General features: G+C 42.2%; 1 protein-coding gene across 2 annotated transcripts in view; it reads left to right on the top strand.

Moving 5' to 3' along the window:
• STK3 (serine/threonine kinase 3) overlaps window positions 1–26,001 on the top strand; it is a 731,888-nt gene that overhangs the window by 562,430 nt on the left and 143,457 nt on the right. For both annotated transcript variants that reach the window (XM_069220541.1, XM_069220540.1), the window contains exon 10: window positions 24,242–24,417. In XM_069220541.1, the coding sequence (XP_069076642.1) occupies window positions 24,242–24,417 (176 nt within the window). The remainder of the gene's footprint in view (window positions 1–24,241; window positions 24,418–26,001) is intronic.

The following is a 26,001-nucleotide window of genomic DNA, read 5'->3' as shown; positions in this document are numbered from 1 at the left end:
AACTCAATAAGTCTCACTCTGCGATTGTGTTTTAGCCATTCTGTAAGCCAGTGTGGCCGCTGTTCAGCATGGCTAAAAGTTAGTGGCGTGTGGAGTGGGGTGTGTAGATTCGAGCAGGGTAGACTGGGGTAGAGCGGGTAGGATAGATTGGTGGCAGAGTGGAGTGGGGTAGATTGCCACAGAGTGGAGTGGGGTAGAATAGAATGGGTGGATTTGGGTAGGTTAGAGTGTGGGAGTTGGGTAGATTAGTATAGTATATTGGAGTGGGATAAATTGAATTGGGGTTGAGTGGTGTAGGTCAGGTTGGAATTGGGTAGACTGGAGTGGAATAGGGTAGATTGGACTGGGATATATTGGGGTGGAGTGGGGTAAATTGGGGATCAGCTGAGCGCAGTGGATTGGGGTTGATTGGCGTGAGGTAGATTGAATTGGGGTAGATTAAAGTGGAGTGGGGTAGATTCTAATGGGGTAGATTGAAGTGGAGTGGGGTTGATTGGAGTGAGATAGCTAGGAGTGGGGTAGGTTGCAGTAGATTTGAGTGAGATGGATTAAGTGGAGTAGTTTGGAGTGTAGTTGGATAGATTACTGTGGGGTATATTGAGGCGGAGTGGGGTAGACTGGAGTGGGGTAGACTGGAGTGGGGTAGGCTGGTTTACAGTTGGGTAGGTCGCGTAGGTTCTCATTATCCTAATGAGACTACTGGATTCGGGCAGCAGAATCACCTGTACTGCGGGGGAATGAGTCTGATCCTGCACCAAGTGACACCTGTCGGCCTATTCCAGGTTTGTTCCGGCTAACTAGCAGTGCCTCATCTCTACCCAAGAGCAGGGATGATTGGGGCAACCGGACCCATGACTTACATGACTCCTCAGGGGAATTGTGGTCACTCAGATCTCATCCAGTCTCACACATACAAGGACAATCAGAGGCAGAGTATAGGTCAATAAGGTTTTATTGAAGTAACTGCATCTTAGATAATAAAGCATGAATTGAATAACTAGGACGATGAAGCACAATAAGATTAAAATTGTGACAAGGAGTGTAAAACACAAGAATAATGCTACCATATTGTCACTAAGGTTTGTAGAGATAGTTCCTACCTAAGCTGTGTTAGAGCACAGCATGTTAAGCTCTAATTTTGCCATTCAGGTTCCCCCAGGAAAACATCATCCCTCATAACCAAGCAAGAGGACTGTAGTCTACATAAGCAGCTGTAGCGAAGCAGTCACCATACAGTTGTGGTCATCTGGCTGGAATCTCCCTCTAACATACATGGGTCAAAGTAGTGTTTTTATAATAAAACAACTGATGTTCCAAGAAAGGATCCCCATGTAAGAGTGTGTATGTTTCTGTGAACATTGGAGACAAAGCGTACCACTTTTGCCGGCAACCTATATTACTGCAGCCTTGAGAAAAGCACAGAGTGAAAGAAGTGTCTTGTTTAAGAACGTGGTGCTGACCTAGGCGAAGAACAGCTAGATAGAAAAAATAAAACAAGACCGCAAATGTGGCTAATGTTAAAATAATAAAACAAAGCCAAATAATATATATCTAGGTTAAAGTGTACAGCAACAGGCCTAGTATGCTAAAATAACATGTATAAAATTATAGCTAAAATGGCTACTCAACAGGTAGATTGGGGTGGAACAAAGTAGACTGGAGTGAAGTAGATCAGGGGAAATTGGAGTGGGGTAGAGTGCAGGGGGTAGATTAGAGTAGGGTAGGTTGATTTATGGTTGGGTAGATTAGAGTGAAGTAGACTGGAGTGAAGTGAATTGGGGTAAATTGGAGTGGGGCGGATTGGATGAGATACATTAGAGTAGGGTTGTTTGGAGTAGATTGAGGTAAGGTAGACTTGAGTGGGGTGGATTTAGTTGAAGTCTGCTAGATGAGACGGAGTGGGGTAGATTTGAGTGGAATGTGGTAGTAAGGAGTGAAGTGGAGTGGGGTAGATTGGTTAGAGCAGAATTGAGTTTGGGGTAGAGTAGAGTGGGGTAGATCAGAGTCGGGTGGGGTAGTTTAGGGTGGAATGGTGCAGAATTGAGTGAGATAGATAGGAGTGGGGTAGAGTGCAGTAGATTTGATTGAGTGGAGTAGGTTGTAGTGTAGTTGGATAGAGTGCTGTGGCATATATTGGGATGGAGTGGGGTAGACTGGAGTGATGTAGATTGGAGTAGAGTAGGTTGGGTAACAATTGGGTAGATTGAAGGGAAGGGAAGTAGACTGGTGGAGTAGATTGGGGTAAAATTGGAGTGGGGTGGATTGGACGGGGTAAATTGAAGTAGGGTAGTTCGGGGTGGAGTGGGGTAAAGTAGATTAGATTTGGGTGATGTATGTTAGATTAAGACTGAATTTGGGTAGATTTGAGTGGCATGTGGTATTACGGAGTGAAGTGGAGTGGGGTAGATTGGGTAAAGTAGAATGGAGTGTTGTGGTTTGGGATGGAGTGGGGTAGATTGGAGTAAGTGGGTAGAGATGAGAAAGGGGTATCGGAGTGGGGTAGATTGGGTAGAGTAGAATAGATTGTGGTAATTTGGAGTAGAGTGGAGTAATTTGGCTGGATTGGGGTAGAGTGGAGTGGATTGGGGTGGTTTGGAGTAAAGTTGGATAGATTGAAGTGGAGTGAGATAAATTAAGAAAGAGTGGAATGGGGTATATTGGAATGGACTGGGGTAGACTGAAGAGGAATAATTGAAGTGGGGTAGATTGGGTTGGGGTAGGTTGGGGTAATGTAGATTGGAGTAGATTAGAGTGGAGTGGCGTGGGATAGATTAGAGTGGGTGGACTGCAGTGAACTAGGTTAAATTGGAGTAAGGCAGTTTTGAGTGGAGTGGGGTAGATTGCAGTGACGTGGAGTGGGATAGGCTAGGGCAGTGGGGCAGATTGGAGTAGTATGGATTAGAGTGGAGTACGGCGGTGGTTCCCAACCTGTTGTCCGGGGACCTCTGGAGGTCAGTGAAGCCTTCTCAAGGGGTCCGCGACCACTTAGAAAATTAAATGATATTAACATATTAGGTCCCCAGCTTCCAGTAATGACTCAGTAGGGTGGTTCCCGGATTCCAATAATGATCCAGTGGGTGTCCCAGTGTTCCAGTAATGATAAAGTGGGGGTCCACAGAAGTCAAAAGGTTGGGACCACTGGAGGAGTAGGGTATAGTGGGATGGAGTGGGGTAGAGTGGGCTAGAATAGGGTATATTGGAGTGAAGTATTTTGAATTAGGGTAGATTGATGTGGAGTGGAATAGACTGAGGTGAGTGGGGCAGAATGGAGTGGGGTAGGTCAGGGTAGAATGGAGTGATATAAATTGGGGTAGATTGGACAGGAGAGGGGTAGACTCTGGGAGATTGGAGTGCAGTGGCATGGGATAAACTGGAGTGAGGTAGATTGGAATGGAGTGGGGTAGACTGGAGTGAAGAAGTTTATATCGCAATGCAGTAAAATAGATTGTAGTGGAGTAGATTGGGATGGGGTGGGGTAGATCATAGCGGGGTGGACTGCGGGGGACTGTGTTAGATTGGAGTGGGGTAGATTACAGTGAAGTTGAGTGGGTTCGATTTGAGTGGAGTGGGATAGGTTAGGGCAGTGTGGTAGATTGGAGTAGTGTTGATTAGATTGGAGTAGGATATAGTGGGGTGAAGTGAGGTAGAGTGGGCTAGATTGGGGTGTAGTGGAGTAGAGTGGGATAGATTGAAGTGGGGTACATTGCATTGGTGTAGATTTGGGTGGAGTGAAGTAGATTGGAGTGGGTTCGAGCAGGGTAGAGTGAGATATATTGGGGTGGATTGGAGCAGAGTGGTATATTGGGTTGCAGTGGATTTGGGTAGAGTGGAGTGGGATAAACTAGAGTAGGTAGACTGGGGTGGGGTAGATTGGAGTAGAGAAGTGTAGATTAGAATGGAGTGGGATAGATTGGAGTGGAAAAGAGTAGATTGGAGTGGGGTAGAGTGGAGTGGGGTAGATTGGGTGGATTATGGTGAGGTAGATTGGAGTGAATCGGGGTAGAGTGGAGTGGGGTAGATCAGGGTAGAGTGGAGTGAGATATGTTGGGGTAGATTGGAGCAGAGTGGAGTAAACTAGGGAAGAGGAGTGCAGTAGATTGGGGTAGACTGGAGTGAGGTAAATTGGAATGGAGTGGGGTAGACAAGTGGAGAAGTATAGATTGGAATGAGTGGGATAGGTGGGAGTGGAGAAGAGTAGAGTAGAGTGGGGTGGCATGGAGTGGAGTGGGGTAGAACGGAGTAGAATAGATTGGGTGGATTACGGTGGGTAGATTGGAGTGAATTGGGGTAGATTGGTGTGGAGCGGGGTAGATTGGAATGGGGTAGATTGGAATGGGGTAGATTGAAGCGGGGTAGATTGGAGTTGGGTAGTTTGGGGTGGAGTGGGGTAGAGTAGATTAAAGTGGGGTGGAGTGGATTAGAGTGGACTGGAGTTTGATAGATTTGAGTGGCATGTGGTAGATTCAAGTGGAGTAGATCGGGGTGGAATGGTGTGTGGTAGATGGGGGCAGAGTGGCGTGGGGTAGGATGAGTGGAGTGGGATAGATTGGGGCAGAGTGGAGCTGTAACGATTGGAGTGGAGGTAGATAGGTTAGTGAAGAGTGCAGTGGGGTAGACTGGAGTGGAGTGGGTTAGATTAGGGTGATTTAAAGTAGGGACAGTTTGAGTGTGGTATATTGGAGTTTGGTACATTGGAGTGGAGTAGATAGGAGTAGACTCAGGTGTGGGAGATTGGGGAAGGGTATATTGTAGCAGGGTTGAGTCAGTGAGGTAGATTGAGTGGGTTGGAGTGGAGTGGTTAAGATTATAGTGGTAGATTGGAGTGGGGTGGAGTGGGGTATATTGGAGTGTGGTAGATTGTGGTGAATTGGAGAGGGGAAAGTTATGGGTGAGTGGGGTAGATTGGAGTGGAGTATGGTAGAATAGAGTGGAGAGGAGTTGGATAGATGGCAGTGGAGTATGGAGTGGGTTAAATTGGAATGGGGTAGATTGGAGTGGATTTGGGTCGATTGGAGTGGGTTGGATTTATGTAAAGTGTGGTGGATTGGGGTAGAGTGGAATGTGGTAGATTAGAGTGGAGTGGGGTAGCCTGGGGTAGATAGGAGCAGACTGGGGTAGATTTGAGTGGATTGCAGTAGATTGAGTGGGGTGGGGTTTAATTGGGTTACAATAAGTGGAGTGGCTTAGTGTGCAGTATGCATGGTGTGGTAGCGCACAGCCATTATGGAAGCACATTATGATTGAAATTACCATTACATTTGCACCAGAAAACGGTTTTACTGCATTTAAAGATAATGGCCCTCATTCTGACCTTGGCGGTCTTTTCGCAAGACCGCTGAGTTACCGCCGCGGTGAAGACCGCCGACCGCGGCGGTGTGCCGCTGTGCGCATTCTGACCGCTGGGAGCGTTCCGCCGGAAAACCGCCAGCAGCCACACTGGCGGTCGGCGGGAAAGTGGAGACTGGTCAACCTCCACCGCCACGCCAGCAGAACACCGCCCACAGAATTACGACCCACATTTCTGTGTGGCGGTCTTCTGTTGGCGGTCACGTCCCTATGGCTCCCGTCGCCTCCCGGAGGACCAACGCACAAGGTAAGTTGATCGTCCGTGAGGGGAGGGGGTGGGGGGGTGTTGTGTGATGTGGGCGTGCATGGGGGTGTGCGTGTGAGTGTGTAGAGTGGGTGTGTGAGTGCGTGTATGCGGGCGGGGGGTGCTGCTGTGTCTATGGGTAATGTGTGCTGTTCGGCAGGTGCGCATGTCGGCATGTATGTGTGCGGGTATGTGTCCCCGTTGTGTATGTGTGTGTAGGGGGTGTGTATATGTGCATGTTGGGGGTGTGTGCATGTCGGGGTACATGTATGTGCATGTCGGGGTGGGGGTGGGGAGGGGGTTCGTACCACCTCTGGGGGGTGGCAGGGGGGTGGAGGGTGTGGGGGGAGGACTCGGGGGGGCAGTGGGGGGTGGGGGAGACCCCTATCAGTGCCAGGGAAGGAATTCCCTGGCCCCGATAGTGCTTACCGCCATGGTTCGCACGGCGGTTCCCGCCCGCAAGAAACCGCGGCGGTAGGCAGGGTCATAATACCCTTGGCGGTCTTGGGACGACCGCCGGGCCGGAGTGCGCAAACTCCAGCCCCGCGGTCATGACCGCCGTGGCGGTCGGAGTGGAGAAGTAGCGGTCGGTCGCGGCGGGGACCGCCGCGGTCAGAATGCCATTTTTAATACCGCCGGTCTGTTCGCGGTCCGACCGCCGTCTCTCCGCCGACCGCCAGGGTCAGAATGAGGGCCAATGTGTTCGAATGTCATCAGCTAGCGTATTGGTGTGCTTATATCGTATTCAAATATTTTTTTCCACTGCACTTCAGAATTGCAAAGAAAATGTGCTTTATTTGTTCTAATTCTGATTTATTCCACAACATCAGCACAGTTCATTTTTAGGGTTGAGACTGCAAGAGCATGCGCTAGTGCATGTGTCTCTCTTGCAAGATATTCTTGTATCCAAAAAGAGCTTGGAGCCTGTCTGTTGCTTACAATTTGCTTGCTTCAGTTCAGCTTCACTCTTCTTTGCAGGCATGGTCATAGGCCAGCGTAGCTGAATCATCCCTTTCCATGCCTGCGGTGAAGCAGGGACCAAGCACAGATCGATTCAACTTAATCTGTGCCCACCCGCTGGTCCCAACATGATTGAGGTACTTTTTCTTGCCCCCTTCTACCCAATCTCCCTCCCACTCACTCACCCCTCCCTGCTGCTCCATCCAGTGTTCACATTAGTTTCAAGTTACTCTAACCTCCCCACTCCGCATTCTTGCTTCTCTCGTCCCCCAATCACCCTCCTTACATGTTGCTTGCTCCCTCCCGTGTTCTGTGGCTACTTGCTCGTCCTTCTCCCACTGTCATGGGATGTTGCTTGCATATAGAGAGAACTGGATCTGAAGGCATTGGAGCTTTTTACATGAGCATCAGTTACATTACAGACTGGCTCAATCATTTTTTAGGCAATGAGAAATTAAGTGATTTGCCCAAAATCACAGGATGTTTAGCATCCTGCCGAGACTGGAACCCGGTTTCCCAACTACTAAGTCGGCTGCTCTAGTCCTTAGACCACATCTTCTCCCCTTGTTATAGGAATTCAAACCCTGCTTAGCTTTTAACTTGTGATTTATTGCTTTATTTCTCATGCAGGGGTGATGTACTCAGGCTGTTAGGCCGACACCGGGAAATGTACTTTTTTTGTTCTCCCCATCTCCTCCTCAACCCCCTCACAACAGCTCTCAGTATTTTGCATGTGTGCCTACATGAAAGAAAAAAATGATAGGAAAGAAATGAGCTAGGCGCCTTTTTTTTGGTTATTTTTACTTCAGTCTCTGATTTAGTTTTATTAAAGGCCTCCGCCTGCTTTGTTTTTTAATCCTATTGAAGAGTGTGTTCTGCTGTGCTACATAACCTTTTTTTTTTTAAAGCACTATGGCGTGGTCAGTGCTGGCAGCGCCATAGCGCATTTTGCGTTAACCAGTCTTGCTTGTTATTATATAGTGGGAACTCAGTCATAGGGACATTGGAGTGCTTTACGTTTAGCAGCAATTACATTGCCCGAGGTCACATACATTTGTAAGCATGTGCACAGAATCACAGGATTTTGAGCAACATCAGACTCAAAACTGATTGTAACAGGAATCGGCCCCAGTGGAGTACAATACATTAACCATACTCTACATTAACCATCTGTCACATCACACATGGTCACCCTCAGCTTTTTTTTATTTATTTTTTTATTTTATTTTAGGATGTGCCCAGAATCTGACAGTTTTTGGGCCAATGCCGGACTCAAACCCAGGTCAGGCTATGCCATAGGGCCACAACCTCTGCCCTCCACCACTCCCTCTATTCTTCATCTTGTCCTGTGCTTCTCCCTGCCCTCCTCTTTCTTCAGCATCCACCCAGACCCGCTTTCTAGTTTATTCCCTGTGAGGAAGAGGGTGCTCTTTAAGGCCGTGTGCTTTAATCATAAAGCACTTTATGGGCTGGGGTCACATTATCTCAGGTCCACCCTTACTTGGTATTTGCCTCGGAGAACACTGAGATCCTCTGGACAGTTTAAGATGACAGTGGCGTGATGCAAGAAAGCTAGATGGGGCGTTCGGTCTTCTATGATTGCACCCGCCAGACTTTGGAATTCTCTCCCTATCTATATTAGACGTCTCAGGCCCCCCTGTCGTTTCACGAACAGGTTAAAACATGGCTTTTCTCACCTGAGTAGATGGGCAGATGATGTTCTCTCCCGCTACACGACTGTTCTGTAATGGTTCTTTTCGTCTCTTTCTTCTTTCAGTCTCCTTCTTGGGCCCTCCTCCCTGTCTCGGCGCTTGAATACTTTTCTGGTTTAATGCGCTATATAAATCGCATATACAAATACAAAAATACTGCATTTGTGTCCCTCATTGTTTCTTTTGTGCACCTAGAACACACTGTGGTGCAGACTGCGGTAAAGTTGATTAACACCTTGTAGTCCATTTGTTTACTTGCTTGTCCTCAGAGACGGGTCTCCCTTTGAAGTTACGATTACATTAATGAATAAAGCAGCACTTGTGCACATTGTGTTAAATTCGCGATGGCTGTGCACGACTGTGCTGCACTGAGGCTTCTCTCTGTTACTCGTGAGAGGGCTTCCCGAAGCAGCTACCTGCTGCCTGCGGTTTCCGTACTTTATATATCTGCTACTTTACAGCGCTTAATTGTATCTCTGATGTCACAAGTTGTATTAGTTAAAGTACTATCACCCCTGTTAGCTGAACTGCATAAGGGGGTTAGTGTTTGAATAATCTGTGCAAACAGACACCTGGTGTAGTATTAATAAAATACATTAAAGCTGTCCAGTTTGCTGGTACAATCACCTTCTCTCACTTCCAAATGACTTACTCTCTATACTAGTAGTTTATCATTTAATGCCAAGCACCCAGTCTCGTGACAGCAGCATGCGGGTAGACACTTAGCAATTTCTTCACTACTGCTCTGCTAGCGCTGAACCATTAAATGTTAAAGTTGCTTGGTATTTCACCCCAATCCAGTCCACCCTGCCCCAATCCAGTCCACCCGCTCCAATCCAATCCACCCCGCTCCAATCCAGTCCACCCCGCTCCAATCCAGTCCACCCCACTCCAATCCAATCCACCCCACTCAATCCAATACACCCCACTCACTCTACTCCTCCTACTCCACTCCATGACACTCTATTCCCAACAAATCCATTCTACGACGCTCCACGCCACTAACTGTTAGCCATGCTGAACAGCAGCCACACTGGTGTACAGCATGGTAAAACACATTGCCAAAGTCAATAGTTCTTGTATAGGCGAATTGGCTTTGCCAGTGCTTTTTATTTTGTAGTGTGCTAGAGAAAAACATCATCCTTTCTCCTATTATATGGGTACTCAGCTGGATCATCCCATAAATTCTCTCACTTTGAAGTCGGAGAACGAAAAACACTAAGTTCCTTGGAATAGAGCGCCTGATGTTTGACCTCTGTCTTTTGAGTGCACAGCAGATGTGACAAAATAAGAACAAGATTTAAAAGCCTGTTTGTGGAAGAAGACAGTAAGTATGGTTAGGCAGCGGTAGGGACTAACAGAACCTGGAGAGCCTAAAGCAAATAAAGCCAGCAAGTAGAAACCCAGAAAGAGTGAGTTACAAACCCTAAAGCCAATAGTAATGAACGAGTGGAATGCCATCAATCCAGACAGGTAAGCTGCGACATAAAAAAAGCACTATGGCGGGAGCAGCAGTGATTGGGAGAGGAAAGAAATAGTACCTCAGTCTTGTTGGGAGCAGCAGACACGCACTGATTAAGTTGATTCAAGATTAAGTTAAATACACCTGTGTTTGGTACATGCTTCACAAAAAGGATCGTAAGTGACGTTCGGCCTGCACTGACCAATTGAGGAAGCTGCAAAGAAATATCCTAAGTTGGCCGGGAGTTATGCGCCCAACTTGAACATGTAGTTATCCAGTTTGGGCTTGTCAGATTAAAATACGGGGCTCGTGGACCCATTTTTAACGGAATGGTTAATGAGGTATGGTGTGAAAAATACGATAATGTGTGACTAAATGGGTAGTTGCTGCTATGTGAGGTTTATCCCTGACCTAGGCGATGACCGTAATGATGAAATAACTCCCCCCAAGCTAAACTTTATGTTGCTTCATAATGATGCTATGCGCCGCTTTTATTTATTGCTTGTGTTGTTTTATAACAAAATCCTATAAAACTTCTTTATTAAAAAAAAAAATGTTTTTTGTGTTAACGTGCAGTAAAATGGAGGTAGTCTGTTCTCTTTTCTTATGCTCCCCCCCATGATACTGTCATATGAATTTGAAGTTATCACTGCAAAACCATCTGCTTTGGCACTCTCTGTGAAGATTATTGTTAAAGACATGATTGCAATGGGATATGCTAGGCTGCCTTTTATTTAATCTGACGTCATTGCTGCCTGGATGCCAGCTTGGCCATTGAAGTGGAAGTCTGCGTGCAGGCTGCGGCGGTCTTGTGCTTCTACGTGTTATTTCCTCGGCCTTTTGTTCTGGGTTCACCCTGATGCGCATCGCCTTCCGAAGAACAGCAACATCCGTAATGTGTGAGGATGAAGATGGAGAGGTACTGCCAGGAGTTAGAGACTGTTTATTCTCAAGGCCGTAATCAAAACAAATCTGTAAGTGCGCGTGATTACAGGGATTTGGAGGTCTCACAAACAAAACACCCACTCACTCGATACACTTTTGCTAGTGTTTTCAAGGACAAATAATTTCTAATTAAAGTGGACCAGATGGATTTACTAAGCCGTTTTTGGCTACTCTGCATTTTAGGCCTCGTCCACCGGGCAGCAACAGCTTTCTGGTTGAGACCTTTCGTGGGCTATACCAATAATTTATAGGGGGCTTACAGCTATCTTACTGCTTCCACTGGTTGACTTTGTTGTCAAACTAATTCGCTTACTTATTTGAAGGTTTTCCTACCCCTTCCTTCCTCTTGTTGTGTGTGTCCCTCTAGAATATAGCCTCTTTACCATCCTTTTAATTGGTTGAAGTATATTTTCATTACTCACATTTAGGGAACTACTTTTTAAATTAAGCATTCCATGAGAGTGTATGTATTTTCTAGCTCTCTTCCTCATGGCGTGTGCTCCCTCTGCCCCCTCCTGGCCCAGATGCCCGCTTACCCACATTGCTGTCTCCCTCATGTCCTGCTTTTCTTCTCCTCGCCCAACAGGCTTTGTTTTTTCCCCCCTCCAACCCCCCCTTAGTATATTCCCAACCGCTCTTTTGTTGCTCCCCCACCCCTTGCAGGCGTCAAAAAACTGCAACATAGATAATAAAAAAAAAAAAGAAAATGGTGAAAGTGCTGCAAAAATAAAAAAGTTGCCGAAGGAATGCTTGAATTAATCTCAATCACTGGTAATCCCTCGAGGATGCCTTCCAGACTATCCTTTTTCACTCACTGTGCCATTCTAGAAAAAACCCTGCCTTATGCAAATTAGCCTAGGTCCTATTCCTCTAGTAACAGTCCAGCCCGGACTGCCAGATCCCCTCCAGATAGGAACACAAGCGATCCCAGACCGGTTGCGACCTACGTTGGTCTCATTAGTGAGGTACAGCTTGAGTCGTATAGAACAGTGAGCATGGGACCCTGTTGTAGGGTGTCTGCTACAATAATAACAAGGTAATGAAGGAATACTTTTATTAATCTCAGACATTGACAATCGCTCAGGCTGCTTTGCAGACCATCGTTTTTCACTCCCTTTGCCATTCTAGATGCATCATTCTGTAGGCACACGAGTGGTGATATATGCGTGCACGTCTGTCTTAATGTTGGCACACTTTTACAGAATGATGCAAGATGCAACTGGCAACAGCATGTGTGTCATCGTACCTGTTTTTATTTATTTATCTTTTTTGTGGATTCTGCACAGCATCAGCAAAAAGCACTTTACCTTTTACTGATGCTATACACTATCACCAAAAAGCATTGTCTAAGCTAGAATGTCCCATTGGGGAGACCTCTTTGCTCTGCCAGTGCTTGTTTTATTACTCGTAATGATCTGCTTTCCTTTGATCAGAAGATGGTGCAAGCTTTTCTCTTACACCTTAATGACAACCAGGATCAGCAACTCGGCCTGGTGATGGCGTTTTGCCCATTGTGATTCTTTAGAAGATAACAATTATGAGGTAAAGGTGGCTGCGACCCAAAATACATGAGTTCCCAAGGAGACAAACGTGTATCTCCACCACAGTCACACTCCCATGGTCCAGACACAGAAAGATACTAAGCTCTGCTCGCGGGGTGTTCTTATTTAATTACATGTAATAAAAACAATTCATAAGTTATCCTTCTAAAAGGAAGAGCTGTTAAGATTGAAAGCAGTAACCCTAACTTGTGTTGAAATTTGCAGAAAAGGGCAAGAAGGATGACCTTAAAATATTTCTGATCCACAAGTTAGTGCCACACATATTTTTAGATCTGTGGTTTGACATCACAGCTGTCACAGGCCTTTTGCCAAGAATATATGGAGTGGGCTTTAGATCTGCTTTTTCAAACCATTGGCTTTTGTTGGCCAACCTATTTCAGCCTTTGGCTTGAGACCAGGGCCAGCTTTAGAGCTGGTGACGCCTGGTGCAAAAGTCTTGTTTGCTGACCTCCTCCTTGGATTTCCTCATTATCACCCGACAAACGTTTCCCTCATCTCTCCATAGCCCCTCTCTCACATACATTTCATTTGTTGTAAAGTGCCGGTAAAGTCTGGCTTTACTAATCCACTAAGGGATCCATTAAAAATACAAATCTGTTGTTTGCAGCTGGCATATATACCCTCTGTGCTACTTTATAGCAAGTCAAATCTGCCACTAGACAAAACTTCCATCTCTCTCTAGCAGGAAAATTCATCACAAGAGTTATCTTGACATTTTTATTGCTGCCTGAAAGGTGGACGGCCAAGGAACTCTGTAGCAGGTGTTTTTAAATTCTGAGTTATTGCTTAACACTGCACCCCCACCCCCAGAGCTCAGTATCCTGTCTCCAGATTAGAGCCCAGTGTGGCCGCACCACCCTAAAGCCAGTCTTGCTTGAGACTTTGGCAGTCACGTCTTGCTCAGCGGTGTATTCATTTTTCACTTAAGGCTGTTGGCTGTATTGGTGTATCCTTCCACCTCCTCTAAAATGCTTGCACTGAACTGAATGAGAGACAATTTACAACTCTAGCTTTTTTTAGCACTCTGCTAGGTCCCATTCACCTGTCTCCTTTTAAGGTGCGGACAGTGCTTGTGTTAGTGCAGTTAGCCAGACCTATTCATATTGCATAACTTCCTTCCATATTCTTTACTTTTCTGTACTTATTTTAGGGAGTGGCTGCCATATTCTCCCTGAGAAGCAGTGTGCTTTCTCCCCACCCCCACTAACTCAGAGGCATCAGAGATTCTTGCTGATTTCACAGGTTTTTTTTTTTTTTAGGTTTTTGCTATTTCTTGCCTCCGTACTTATTGCTGTGGTGCATCTCCTCCTGTCCCCAGCTCTCATAAAGCAAGCCTTGTCTTCCACCGGCCTCTCCTCTGGTGCACCTCACCACACACCCCTCACACGTGCTATCCTTCCATTCCCATCCTTCTCTATTCTGGCACACCTTATTTTCCCCCATCTTATCTCATCTATCCTTCTGTTTTATAACAAGCCTGCTGACTTCTCTCCTGTGGCACAACTTGTTTCCTTTTCTGCGCTCTTGTGACATGTTGTTTTCATCGTTCTTTTGTTCACTCTTCCTCCTTCTGTTGCCTTCTGCTCCCTTCTAGCGCACCTCCTTATCCCTCTTTTCCTATGACTTGTCTCTGCCGGTTCTTGGCCAGTACACCCTCTTCTCTCACATTCTCTCCTCTGGCACCACTCCTTATGTCTTATTCAGTCTGGTTCGACCCCAGGTATCTGCTGGATGTTTTATCATTACTCCTTAAAGGCCTTTTACACTCTCCCCACATGCATTAGGCTGTTTGGTGTATCATTCCGCCTCCTACGGAGTGCTTCCAATGTAATTCATGAAGGACTATTCTCCATCTGAAAAGAATAGTTATCACTTTTTCACATTTAATCCATGGACTACAGTGCATACCTTGACTCTATAAGGTTTTCTCTTCAACAGTATGACCTGACATCAAGATGTCTCAACAACAAAAGCCACAATCTTGTAAGACTTTTGGCTGGCCATCTTGTGATCAGGCCATCCTGATGTCGGACAGTGCTCACCTGCATAATTCATCTCTGATTACTGAACTTGTGTTGTGCTTTTTACATGGATTCCTTCACATTTGTTCAGAGCCCTGTCCATTTTTTCTTTCAGTAATTTCATTTGCTCCATTGCACCAAGTTCCATTATTTCACTTTACAATTCTTCGAATGTTTTGGTTTATTTAACAAATTCTCAGTGTGTTTAATCAATTTTTTATATGTTAAGCTGAGCATTCGTTGCTACCATCTTTATATGTTTAAGGCAATCGGAATTCATGTTGTCAAAAGAATGGAAGCACAGTCCAGGCAGACCCATTGCTAGCCTTTATACCTTTATATATGTGTTCGATTAAATGACTTCCCACCCTTTACTTTAGTTCTTTTTTATGCACTTACTCCAAATCCACTTGATTTTCTGGTATCACTGCCCTTTCCTGATGTGCTCGGTCTGCTCCTGTCTACTCTTCAATGTGGCTTGTTGCCATCTTACTATGGGACAAATTGTCAAGTTTCTAATTCTGCTTCCTGCTGTCACTTCATTGGTGGAATACCGGACTAAAGGCATATCAATAGATTTTGTAGCATGAAGTTAATTTACTGATGTGTTTAAATAACGTGCACACGATTGTTCCGCTTCCTATTATGCACCCTAAATGCAAAACTGGGGGTCCGGTAAAGGGGTAAAAAGGAGGGCAAGTATTTAGTAGACATCAACGTATTTGAAACGTAATCCCATTCAGAGTCACATAGATGTGTTTGGGAAGAGCATTGATTCAACCTAAATAAAGAAGCAAAGGTTTAATAAATGAGGAAACTTTTAACCCTTTCTGCAACTGAAGCAAAGTAAGAGTTAACTTCATATCATAATGATGAGTCACTGATAAAGCACAAAGGAGAAACGAGCCGTGTATTGTGAATTTCATATGTGAAGATGCAGACAAAAGAAAGGAAATCAAATATCTATTAAATAACAATATAGGTTACTTCTGAGAGTTAATCTTTCTTCAAACAAATATATATGAAGCAAGCATAGTTTGTCCTTTTCTCTGTTTGGCCCTGTTAAGATTTAAATGAGACAAATATGGTCAATTAATCATATTCTAAGTTGACGGATATTTTCCATCAAGACAGAATGAGTGCACTTTGGCTTTTCTTCGGCAGTGATTAAGGTTACTGCCACATATCTCTAAAAACTGTGCTATGCATTTTGTAAAATATGTTAACTAAACTTGCATGCTATAAAAAAGAAAACTAGTATTTGAAAATGCGTTCCTGATAGTTGACCCAATAGCATTTTAATACAAAACTAAGCATGCACACAACCTTATCAGCTTGGCTAGGGTCCTTTTGCTGAAAATGTAAGTTGTATTTTGTGATTTGCTATGGTATGCTGCTGTTACTGTCCTTTTATGAGGATGAAGAGAAGAGGTAAAGAGGTCTAAGAAGTTTTTACAATTTTTAGCAAATCTAAATTCTGTCTTTTTTTTCTTAAACAAGGCTCATCCCGTGGTAAAACCTCCAAGATTCCGTGACACGTGGTCCCGCCCAACTACACATAACAAATGAGAATCAGTGATTGGTTACAAAAAAAGACAAAAAGTCTATGTAAAAGGTTTCCAGAAAGAGAAATTCCAAATAACACCGGAACTGATGTTTCTTATTTCGGTTCGAAGCCTTATGATATTCGAGCTGAAAGACACATTCGCAGTCATGATGTCACTTTGTAATTGTAGTAGTATGTATATAGCGCTTACAAACCCCTGATGAGGCGTTGACTCGCTTTTCGGCAAGTAGCACGCTACTCCAGAACCCAAAAGGAATTAGTGATGGATTAGTATAGGGAAATATGAGTACAGTATTAGTATTATTATGAGTTAATTTGAGCACAGGATATGTGTTTGTTAGTTGGATTGACTAGAGTAATGGAGGGATAGAGGAGGGAAGAATCCAGAAGTGCTAATTGGGAATTTATAGAAATAGGTTGAGGCTTGGGATGAGTAAAGGAGAGATGGAGGAGAGAAGAGTCTGTGAAAAAGGGTTAGGGAGAGCATAGTAGCAGGAGGGGTTATGGATGGGTCAAAGGTGAGATAAATGAGGGAGAATTTAGTAGGGTTGTTTGAGAGTTCATGGTAGTAAACTGAGGTTTGGGGTGAGCTAGACGCGGTAGAGGAGGGAAGAGCTTAGGCAGGGTTATTTTGGAGTTGTAAGTAGTAGAATGGGTTTGGGATGAGTCAGAGTGGGGATGGAGGATAAATTGATAGAGACGATACAGTGATGAGGGAGACAGAGTAAAGCTTACAAGAGAATAAATGTATTTATATGTTTTATTTATGTATTTTATTTACATATATATATATATATTTAATTAATATTAATATTTCTATTTTATTTATTATTAATATATATATTATGTTTTACTTTAATTTAATTGTGTATAAATTGATTTTTATTTATTGATTTTCTTTTCTTTATTTTTTACTTAATGTTTCTCTAGCACACTAGAACTAGAGTAATAAATAGATATGTAAATACATAGTAAGGGAATATATGTGCAAGGACTATATTAATGGATATAATAATATGAGAAGAAAACTAGTATTGTATAAACACAGACTTTTCAAGATTTGTAATATTTGAAGTTAATAAGTGTACTTTTATAACATTTATTTATCTTTCCGCAATTTTTGAGTAGCGAAATCCTTATGATGATAAAATATTTGATCAGTGCGATATAAAAACAAAAGCAGGGATTCATAAGTATCTAATATAACAACGTATCTAGGAGCTATGCAATGACCTATGAACATGTTAATCATAGAGTAATATACACATATATATGTATATACACACGCTTATTTATATATATATAGAGAGATTTTCCCAAATTACCAGTGTTGTACATTCTTCCCAAGATTCATAAAAATAGAACTAATCCACCAGGAAGACCTATAGTATCCTCATGTGGTAGTGTATTAGAAAATGTCTCCAAATACGTTGATTACTTTTTGAGGGAATTTGTTGTCAATCTTCCATCTTATGTCCGTGATACCAAGGATTTCTTAGGTAAACTTGAAGGAATTGTTTGGGAAGATGATTTCCTGTTACTAACTCTAGATGTTAATTCCCTGTATACTATTATCAACCATGATATGGGTATTGTAGCTTGCAGACATTTTCTAGATGCTAGATCACTGAAATACTTGGCACACACTGACATGTTAATAGATATGATTAGATATTGTCTGACTAACAATTTCTTTTTGTTCAATGGGGTCCTTTATCAGCAGATCCTCGGAACTGCTATGGGCACTTGCTTTGCTCCAAGTTTTGCCTGCCTGTTCTTAGGCTGGTGGGAAGAGAATATTTTCAAAGATGAAGAAAAATATCCAGAAACCAGTCAGGCTATTTTATGGCTAAGATATATTGATGATCTTTTCATCATTTGGAAAGGTTCAGAGGAAGAAGCTTCTCATTTTGTGTGTAAACTAAACAACAATGATTTAAATATAAGACTGACGCACAAAATAAGTAGTCTATTGAGTTTTTGGATACAATGATAAAGATTGATGGAAACAAGATTAATACTGAACTCTTTCGTAAATGCACAGCAGGGAATAGTTTATTACATGCCTCAAGTGGACACCCAGATTAAATGGAGTATCCCTTATGGAGAACTGCTAAGAGCGAAAAGAGTTAGCAGCACAGATGAAGCTTTTGCAATTGAGCAAAAAGAAATGACCATGAGATTTAAACAGCGGGGATACCCTGATTGGGTTATTAAAAAAGCTATCGATAAAATCAAGGCAACAAAAAGAACTGATATTTTATTTGACAATATCTCCAAACAGAAGTTGGATGACAATGACGACACCAGACTGATTATGACTTTTAGTGATGATACAAAACAACTTAGTAACATCATTACAAAAAATTGGAAGATACTGAAAAGTGACCCCGTTATTGGGGATTCGATATCAAATAGACCTCAGATTACGTATAGAAAAGGACGAAGTTTACAGGATATGTTAAGATCTAATGATATCACTACTATATCTCAACTTAGAGAACATGGCCTACAAGGTTTTTTTCCCTGCGGGCATTGTAAAGCATGCCGCAATAGTATTAGGCGCAAACAATATGCACTATGTAAACCTGGCAAAAACAGGTTAATCAGTCAGTTTATAACATGCAGTACTCCTTTTGTGATCTATATATTGGAATGTCCTTGTAAAAGATGGTACGTTGGAAGTACCAAACATAGTGTTAAAAAACGGATTCTGGAACACATGCGTGCTATAACTTCAGTAGACGATCACTACCCTGTAGCAAGGCATTTTAGAGAGAAACATAGCTCTGATTGGACCCAGTTATCCTATTTTGGTATCGAACATGTCCCCTCATCCCATAGAGGGGGTAATAGAGAACTAACATTGAGGAAGAAAGAGTCTAAATACATTTTAGATTTAGAGACCAAGACACCTAAAGGATTGAATACTGGGGAAGAACTGAATACCCATTTATATGATGATTGAAATACAACTATAATAGGGTATAATTTGGGTAATCGTGACTATTAGTGTATTTATTAAAAGATGCAAGTATTTAAATGAATATATTAACTCTTTTAAATATCAAATATGTCAAGTTTTACTTGTTTCTCTTTTTAGTGTTTGTGATATGTTTTTAGTAGTGTTGTAGGAGTTGATTAGATTGGGATAGTTATGATCACCTATTTAATATATGTATATGTTTCTTTCAGATTTAATGGGTCGGCTGAAATTAATACTGATGTCTGCTTGCCACCGCTCTCTTCATATTGCACGTTATTGGGTGTTGACAGTGCAGGTTATAAGATAAGAAAATATGATAAGATTTTTATTATACGATTGGTCTGGTGTATTAGTATTAATCATGTAAGAAGTGGTACAAGGGTACTAGTACTGTAGTCATTGTGATTCAGAAATAATTATTCTAATTATCCTTCGCACTGTGTTAAATATAGTTCTCCGTCGGGCTTATAAATGATAATAGTTTACAATATTTTATGATAATATATTAGCCGGGTGTTCTATTTTTTGACATTAAATTTCAAATTATTATTATTTTTCCTTCCACCGCTACTTGATACTGTCTACATATCTATTTTATACGATCACAAGGTTATATAATTATCTATCTATATATTTATATGTATTTATTTATTTATTTATATATTTGACCAATTGTGTGTATTGATATAGATTTCATTAGTTACTATACTCCAGATGTAATGTATGAATATACAAGATTGTACTTGAGGGTTCTTATCTCATACCTTGCATTTGTTGTTTGTCTCATCTCTATGTCTATGGGTGAATAGTATTTAGTAATGTTTGATTGGTGGTGAATACCACGTGACCAAGGCTGCTGTGTCAGCCGAAACGCGTTGTACTTTGATTAAACTTGGCTTGCACTTGCTTTGAATCCTGAGTGTGCAAATTATACTTTTTTCCTTTTGTTTTGGTGATATATATATATATATGTATATATATATATATATATATATATATATATATATTTAACCGTGAGTAAATATACATTTGTTAAACAGGCTTAAAGAGCATGTGTATAATTTATTATTATGACATAGTAACGATACATATTTCCTAAAGAACTATACATATCTAGAATATACACATAATCAGTTTATAAATATTTATCAACACAGGCATATGCATTCCATTGCTGTTTGGATATGGTGGTTTTGAAGGAAAGAGCCAACTCTTGAGTAGTCTTCTTAAGGCAAGATATTCATCCGTGGATCTTATATTTGGGGGTCATGAATTCCATAGTTTGGCTGCTTGGATGGAGAAGGATGTACCACCTATTGTCTTTTTCTTGTATGGTGGTGCTTTAAGGCGGGGTGCCATCTTGAGCGGAGGTATCTTTGTTGAATGTATTTGGTTATTTTGTTCCTGCTTAAAATAGGTCCTTTTCCATGTACAGCTTTGTGGGTGATACAGAGCAGCTTGAAGGTGGATCTTCTGGCAACGGGTAACCAGTGTAGTGCTCTCAAGGAATGGGAGATGTGGGCTTTACATATGATAGTAGCCTGGCAGCGGAGTTCTGAATACGTTGTAGTTTTTTCATAATAGATAGAGATGATCCATGGTAGAGGCCATTGGCATAATCCAATTTGGATAGTACAACAGATCTAGTAGTCTGTCCCTTGTGTGGAAATCCGAGGTGGGGGAAGATGCGTCTCAGAGTCTTCAAGGTGATGACGCTTGATCGTGCTAATTTGTCTACTTGAGCATTCATTGTTAACTTGGAGTCCATAGTAATTCAACAGTATCAAAGGTAGCCGAGAGGTCCAAGAGAAGTAGTGCAGCAACTCCATTGCGGTCAAATTTGTTTTTAAGATCATCCCAGATTGCTATGAGTGCTGATTCAGTTGCCTCTTCCTGGGCGGAATCCAGTTTGATAGTCTGAAAGTATGAAATTGTTTTCAATGAATTGTGACATCTGGGCGAATGCTGCTCTTTCTATCAGTTTGCCCAGGAAAGGTCCATTTGTGATTGGTCTGTAGTTGTTGGGGTCCTGTGGGACTAGGTTTGTTTTCTTTAATAACGGACGCTTGTATGCCTTTTTCAGGTCTTCAGGAAAAGCTCCTGTAGTAAAAGAGTTATTGATGATTCTTTTTACAGGTGTGGCAGCAGAAGTAGATAAAAGAATGTTCATGAAGAAGTGTGGTGGACAAGGGTCAGAAGGGCAACCGGAAGGCCTGCTTGCTTTGACCAAATCCATTAATTCATCTTGTGACATTTGTTTGAAGGAGTGCAAAGGCTGGGTTGGTTTATTCTTGGAGGGGATTTCAGAAAAGTGGTTGGTGCTGATGGTTTTCTCCTGTTTTAAATAGGAGTCCAATGTGTCTGACTGGGTTGTGTAATGAGTTGCCAGTTTGTTCGTGAAATCTTGAGTAGTGGGATGATTTAGGTTCTTGAAATTAATTGAGAATTCTATAAATTTCTTTGGTTACAGATTTTGCATTTAGAATTCTGTCTGAGTAGTACCTTTTTATTTTTTTAGCTTTTTTGATAGATGATTTGTATATTCTGTTAAGTTTGTGTAGCTGAAGTTTGCCTTGAATGTTGTTTGTTTTGAGCCAGGTCTGTTGCAACCTTCTGATTTGTTGCTTTATCTTTTTAAGTTCTCTGTTTCTCCAAGGTGTTGGTTTTCTTTTGTCCTGTTTAGTTTTTCTGAGTGGTATTAGGATATTGAAAGCTTCCTGTAGCCACTAATAATGTTTTTGAACAGAATTACTTGTATCTAGATCTGTTTTGGCTGTTAGTTGTGTTTCTAAGTCTTTGAAATTGAGTTTGCTCCTTGGTCGAAAGATGCATGTATGTAAGTTGCTATGGGGTGTGTTGATTTGTGGTGTTTTATGCCGGAAAGTTATCAAATGGTGGTCTGACCATGTGATTGGCATGATGCTATGAATGGTAACTAGTTCAGGCTTTGCAAAAATTACATCTAGGATGTGTCTAGTGATCTGTGTGGGATTGTGTGCAATCTGATGTAGGTTCAATGTGATTATGCAAGTGGTGATAGCTTTTGGATGGGGCAAAGTGGGTTTGTGAAACCAAATGTTTAGGTCCCCAAGAATGCATAGGTTTGAGTATAATGTTATAAGGTTTGAGACTGTATCTAGAAAAGTGTCTGGGAATGTTGAGTTGTTAGGGGCGAGCCTGTAAAGGAGAAGAAAGTTACAGGCAGAAGTTGGAGTAGGGTTGCATCCGGTGAGGAGGGCCTCAGAACCTTGTATGGAAATGTTGTCTGATTTACTGAGATTTATTGCTTGTTTGAATATAATCACTAGTCCACCTCCTCTCTTCCCTATACGGTTTTGTGTGATGGTTTGATAGCTCGGAGGAACGGCTTCATGGAATACTGGGGCCATGTTATCTCCCAACCATGATTCCGTTATGAATAGTAAGTCAGGTTATGTGTCCGTGAGCAGGTCGTAGATGTGGTGCTTGTCTTTTTTAGAGTGATTGAGCATTTATGAGCATGCAATTTAGAAAATGTGTGTTTGTGGCGGTGTTGTTTTGTTTGGAGAAGGGTGAGCAGTATATTTTGAGCTTGTAGCAGGTGTGTTGTTAGTTGTGATAACTGTGTGAGGGTCACAGTAGTCCTGTTTTTCAGTAGTGTTCCTCTTCCAGCAGGTTTAGGAGGCATTTTGTTTGGTCTGTGTGTGTTGGTGGTGGACTTGGTGGCTGGGAGAGACATGAAGAGTGTACTTTTTTTTGTAGCATAACCTTAATATGTAGTAGAAAAGGGGGGCCTTCATTTATAGTTCATTGTTTCTCCCCTCTGCCCGGCACAGACCTCACTCAAACATGCTATTATCAAGTTAGCCCTCTGTCTAACAGTCAGCGATGGTGGAATAAATGACAACAAGTACTATGTAAAATGTGAGCATTACTGCACAAGATTGCAGATCAGCAACAAGAGCCTGTCTTCAAAAATTACACTGTTAATTCTAGTTGTGTCTTTGAACCAGTTTGATCACATTGTTATATCTGCAGTGGTATAACAAAGGCCCCCGCAGCCCTCGTGGTGCGGGGGTTCTCCCGAGCTCCGGTGAGGGGTTGCCTCAGCACAGTACACTGTGCACGAGCGGCAGGCCCCTGTCTGGGTCCAAGGAGAGGGGGTCTCCCTCCAGGTACTTTGCAGGGGGCCCCCTTCAAGTTCCGTTACGCCACTGAATGTTTGTTGATTCTTTGGGCCGGAGCTCCAACCTTTGTGTTAATTAATACTTTTTGAGACTTTCATGCACCTTGACTAGATTCACAAATGTCTGTCCACAGTTCATTTTAAGTGCAAACATGTTTTTCAATTTTGGGATATGAATGGAAAGCCTTGCGTCGCAGAACAAGGTTTTGCAGATTTCTATGCCCGGGTATTTTTGTAAGTACCCTGGAATAGCCTAAGAAATAGGTTTAGGGCTATGGGTACGAACTGAGTATTTTTCAAGGAAAGAGGTATGCGGGCGGTGTTTGTCAATGGAAAGGCGAACGAGCTGTGAGTATTCACAAGTCTTCATAATGGTTTTCTACACCAAATTATGCACCTAAAAGTATGTCTACATCGTCAGATATCACAAGGGTGCAGTAGGACAAGGGCTTTCTTCGCAATCCAGTATTTACGAGTGGGAAAAAGTTGAAATGCATTTATGTTATGAAACTAACCAAAATTCACTGTAAACTAGCAGGTTTTCTAACTGTAGTGTAGGTGTAAGTCTTAAAATTGAATTTTGTAGATTTACGTGCATGTGCTGGATATCTTTTCAAATCTCTTGAGATGATAACTTCATGAATATTATAGGCTTAACTACGAGTCATGGTAAATTCTCTGTGATTGGCTTTATGATATCTTTCCTCCATAAGTGGGAGCAATGTTGATTGTTATTTTGACACCTTAGCAGATTGTTTGAGCTATTCAAGCACTTTAGGCCCTGCAGCTGGTAGTAGGAAAGTGCCATGCAAGCACAATGCAGTACAGTAAAATGGAATGGGATGGGACAATGTGGAGAGAGAAGTGCACGGGGAAAAGTCTAAGGTGATTTTTTGGCTCAGTAGTATCTGCCTTATATTGGGGCTATTGTTCATGGTTGTTAGCAAGACAGTTATCAGATGAATTACTGTCTCTAGTTGCAATAAAAATGTTAATCTTTTGGGACTTGCATGGCAGTAGGGTAATGCACTATATATAAACACCAAAGCAATACAGCACAATATAATGTGATGGGACTCCACCAAGATAACAGTGTACAGAGAGATAAGTGTTGTGGGTTAGTTTTTTTCCCATAATACCTGTTAGGAATTGAAACGTATTTCCCTGAGGTTTTAGACTTGAAGTACAAGACTTGTGTTGATTGTGACATGTTATGACGAAGTACTGTGACTTTTCTGGTCTCACTGTGAACCCGCTCTTTCTCTCTTCAGGAAATGCTACGTCGCCACAAGTGCAGCGGCCTTCTTTCATGGATTACTTTGACAAACAGGACCCAAAGACAAAACCTCAGGAAAATTCTAATCAGAATGTCCATGAGCAGTTTCACATATCCAAAAATGTTTACCCAGATAACTGGAAAGTTCCTCAGGATGGAGACTTCGACTTTGTAAGTAGCTTACATTTAGACCCACTTCAAATTTTACTGCCGATTTTTTTTTAATGAAAATAAAGCTTCCCTTTTCTTAAGTAAAGAAGATGGTTTGAAGACTTGTAGTAGAGTGACTAACAAATCTGAAGACATCTGCTTTATCGAGCTGTATTTGTACATATTAAAGGTTCCATAATCTAAAAATAATATAAATTCTGCAGTTATGATTAACTCCGACTTAACATGTGAGACCATTTTATAAATATATCTGATTACTTTGGAGATTAATACTTTGAGTACTGTTGAAGAATCTGGTCAAATGCTCCAAAATAATGTATATGGACCGAAAATAGAATGTTTGCTGAAAGGCACACTAGGCATGATCCAGAGGATAGCGGTACGTTCAACTTAGTTTTCACTCATGGTTTTATGTAAATCTCTCTTCCTCCATTTTTGAGAAAATAAAAAGAAGAAATGTAGGGATATGTCGAGTTTGTGGACTGTTTGTCATTGGAATTGAAATTGGAACTTGGCTGAAATGAAATGCTTTTCTGCAATTTGGAATTCATGTAGCATCTTCCCTGCTCCGCCAGTGTCACTATGAAATAAATGTTGCTTGTGCAACATGGGGGCATTAGTTTTATACCCTAACTTGGGGGCCAATTAGGGTGCGCCACAAATTTATGTAAAGTGCCTATTCCACTGGCAGAGTTTAAAATGATGATGCAAGATTTGTGAGATAGTTCAAAGAGAATGTAGTGATTGCTTCTAGATTGAGTTCATGAACTTGTTTGTGAATCTAAACTGGAACTGAAATTCGAATTTGGTTGCCTGATACATTTTTCTGTAATTTACAGTCTATGAATCAGGCTAATTTACAGTCCATGATGCAGGCAAACGCGGTTGACCATCTTTTGGAAAGCGCCCATTGTGCAGCCTGCCTCTTTGCCACATCTACTGCTCTCTCACTCAGATCTGCCTCTGCCAGAGCATACACTGCCAAGGCATTCACATAAATGGTGTATAGTTGGGGTACTAACACTGATCCTGTTCAGCCCACATGAGGACCAGAGGACTTGTAGCTCTGCTTCTTCTTCAAAAATGGCCAAAACAAACATCGGAAACCTAATGTGAGTAATAAGAGGTGTTCAATAGCAGTACCTCCCTGTCGGTACAGCTGCACTTCTATGAAGCCTGTAATTCCTGATTCCCACTGTTAATTCGGTAACTGTTTTCCATGCTTACTAGACCACCACCACTGCTTAATTTGAGCCGGGGGGTTGCAGGTGGGTCCCACTGGCACTCTTTTGTGTGGACTGGAACTTATATTTAAACATTAAACTTTGACCCAGAAAAAGAGAGAAAGGCAGCGAACAGGGAATGAAGGAGGACTTCAGTTCAATTCAATTGTATTTGGATCGCGCATGGCTACCCAGCAGGCTTCCCAGCACTAGATTCAACACAGCCCGCCACTAAACCAAGATGAACATTTCCTCAACCATATTTAGAAAAGGTTTTTTTTTTAAAACATTTTCCTTATAGGGCTTCAGATAGTTGACTTCTAAGGGAGGCTGGAAGAGCATTCCAAAGCCGGGAGGTGAG

Source organism: Pleurodeles waltl, chromosome 2_2, assembly GCF_031143425.1.
Source record: "Pleurodeles waltl isolate 20211129_DDA chromosome 2_2, aPleWal1.hap1.20221129, whole genome shotgun sequence".
Lineage (NCBI taxonomy): Eukaryota > Metazoa > Chordata > Amphibia > Caudata > Salamandridae > Pleurodeles > Pleurodeles waltl.
Note: the sequence above shows the minus strand (reverse complement) of the source record. Positions and strands in the feature narration are given on the sequence as shown.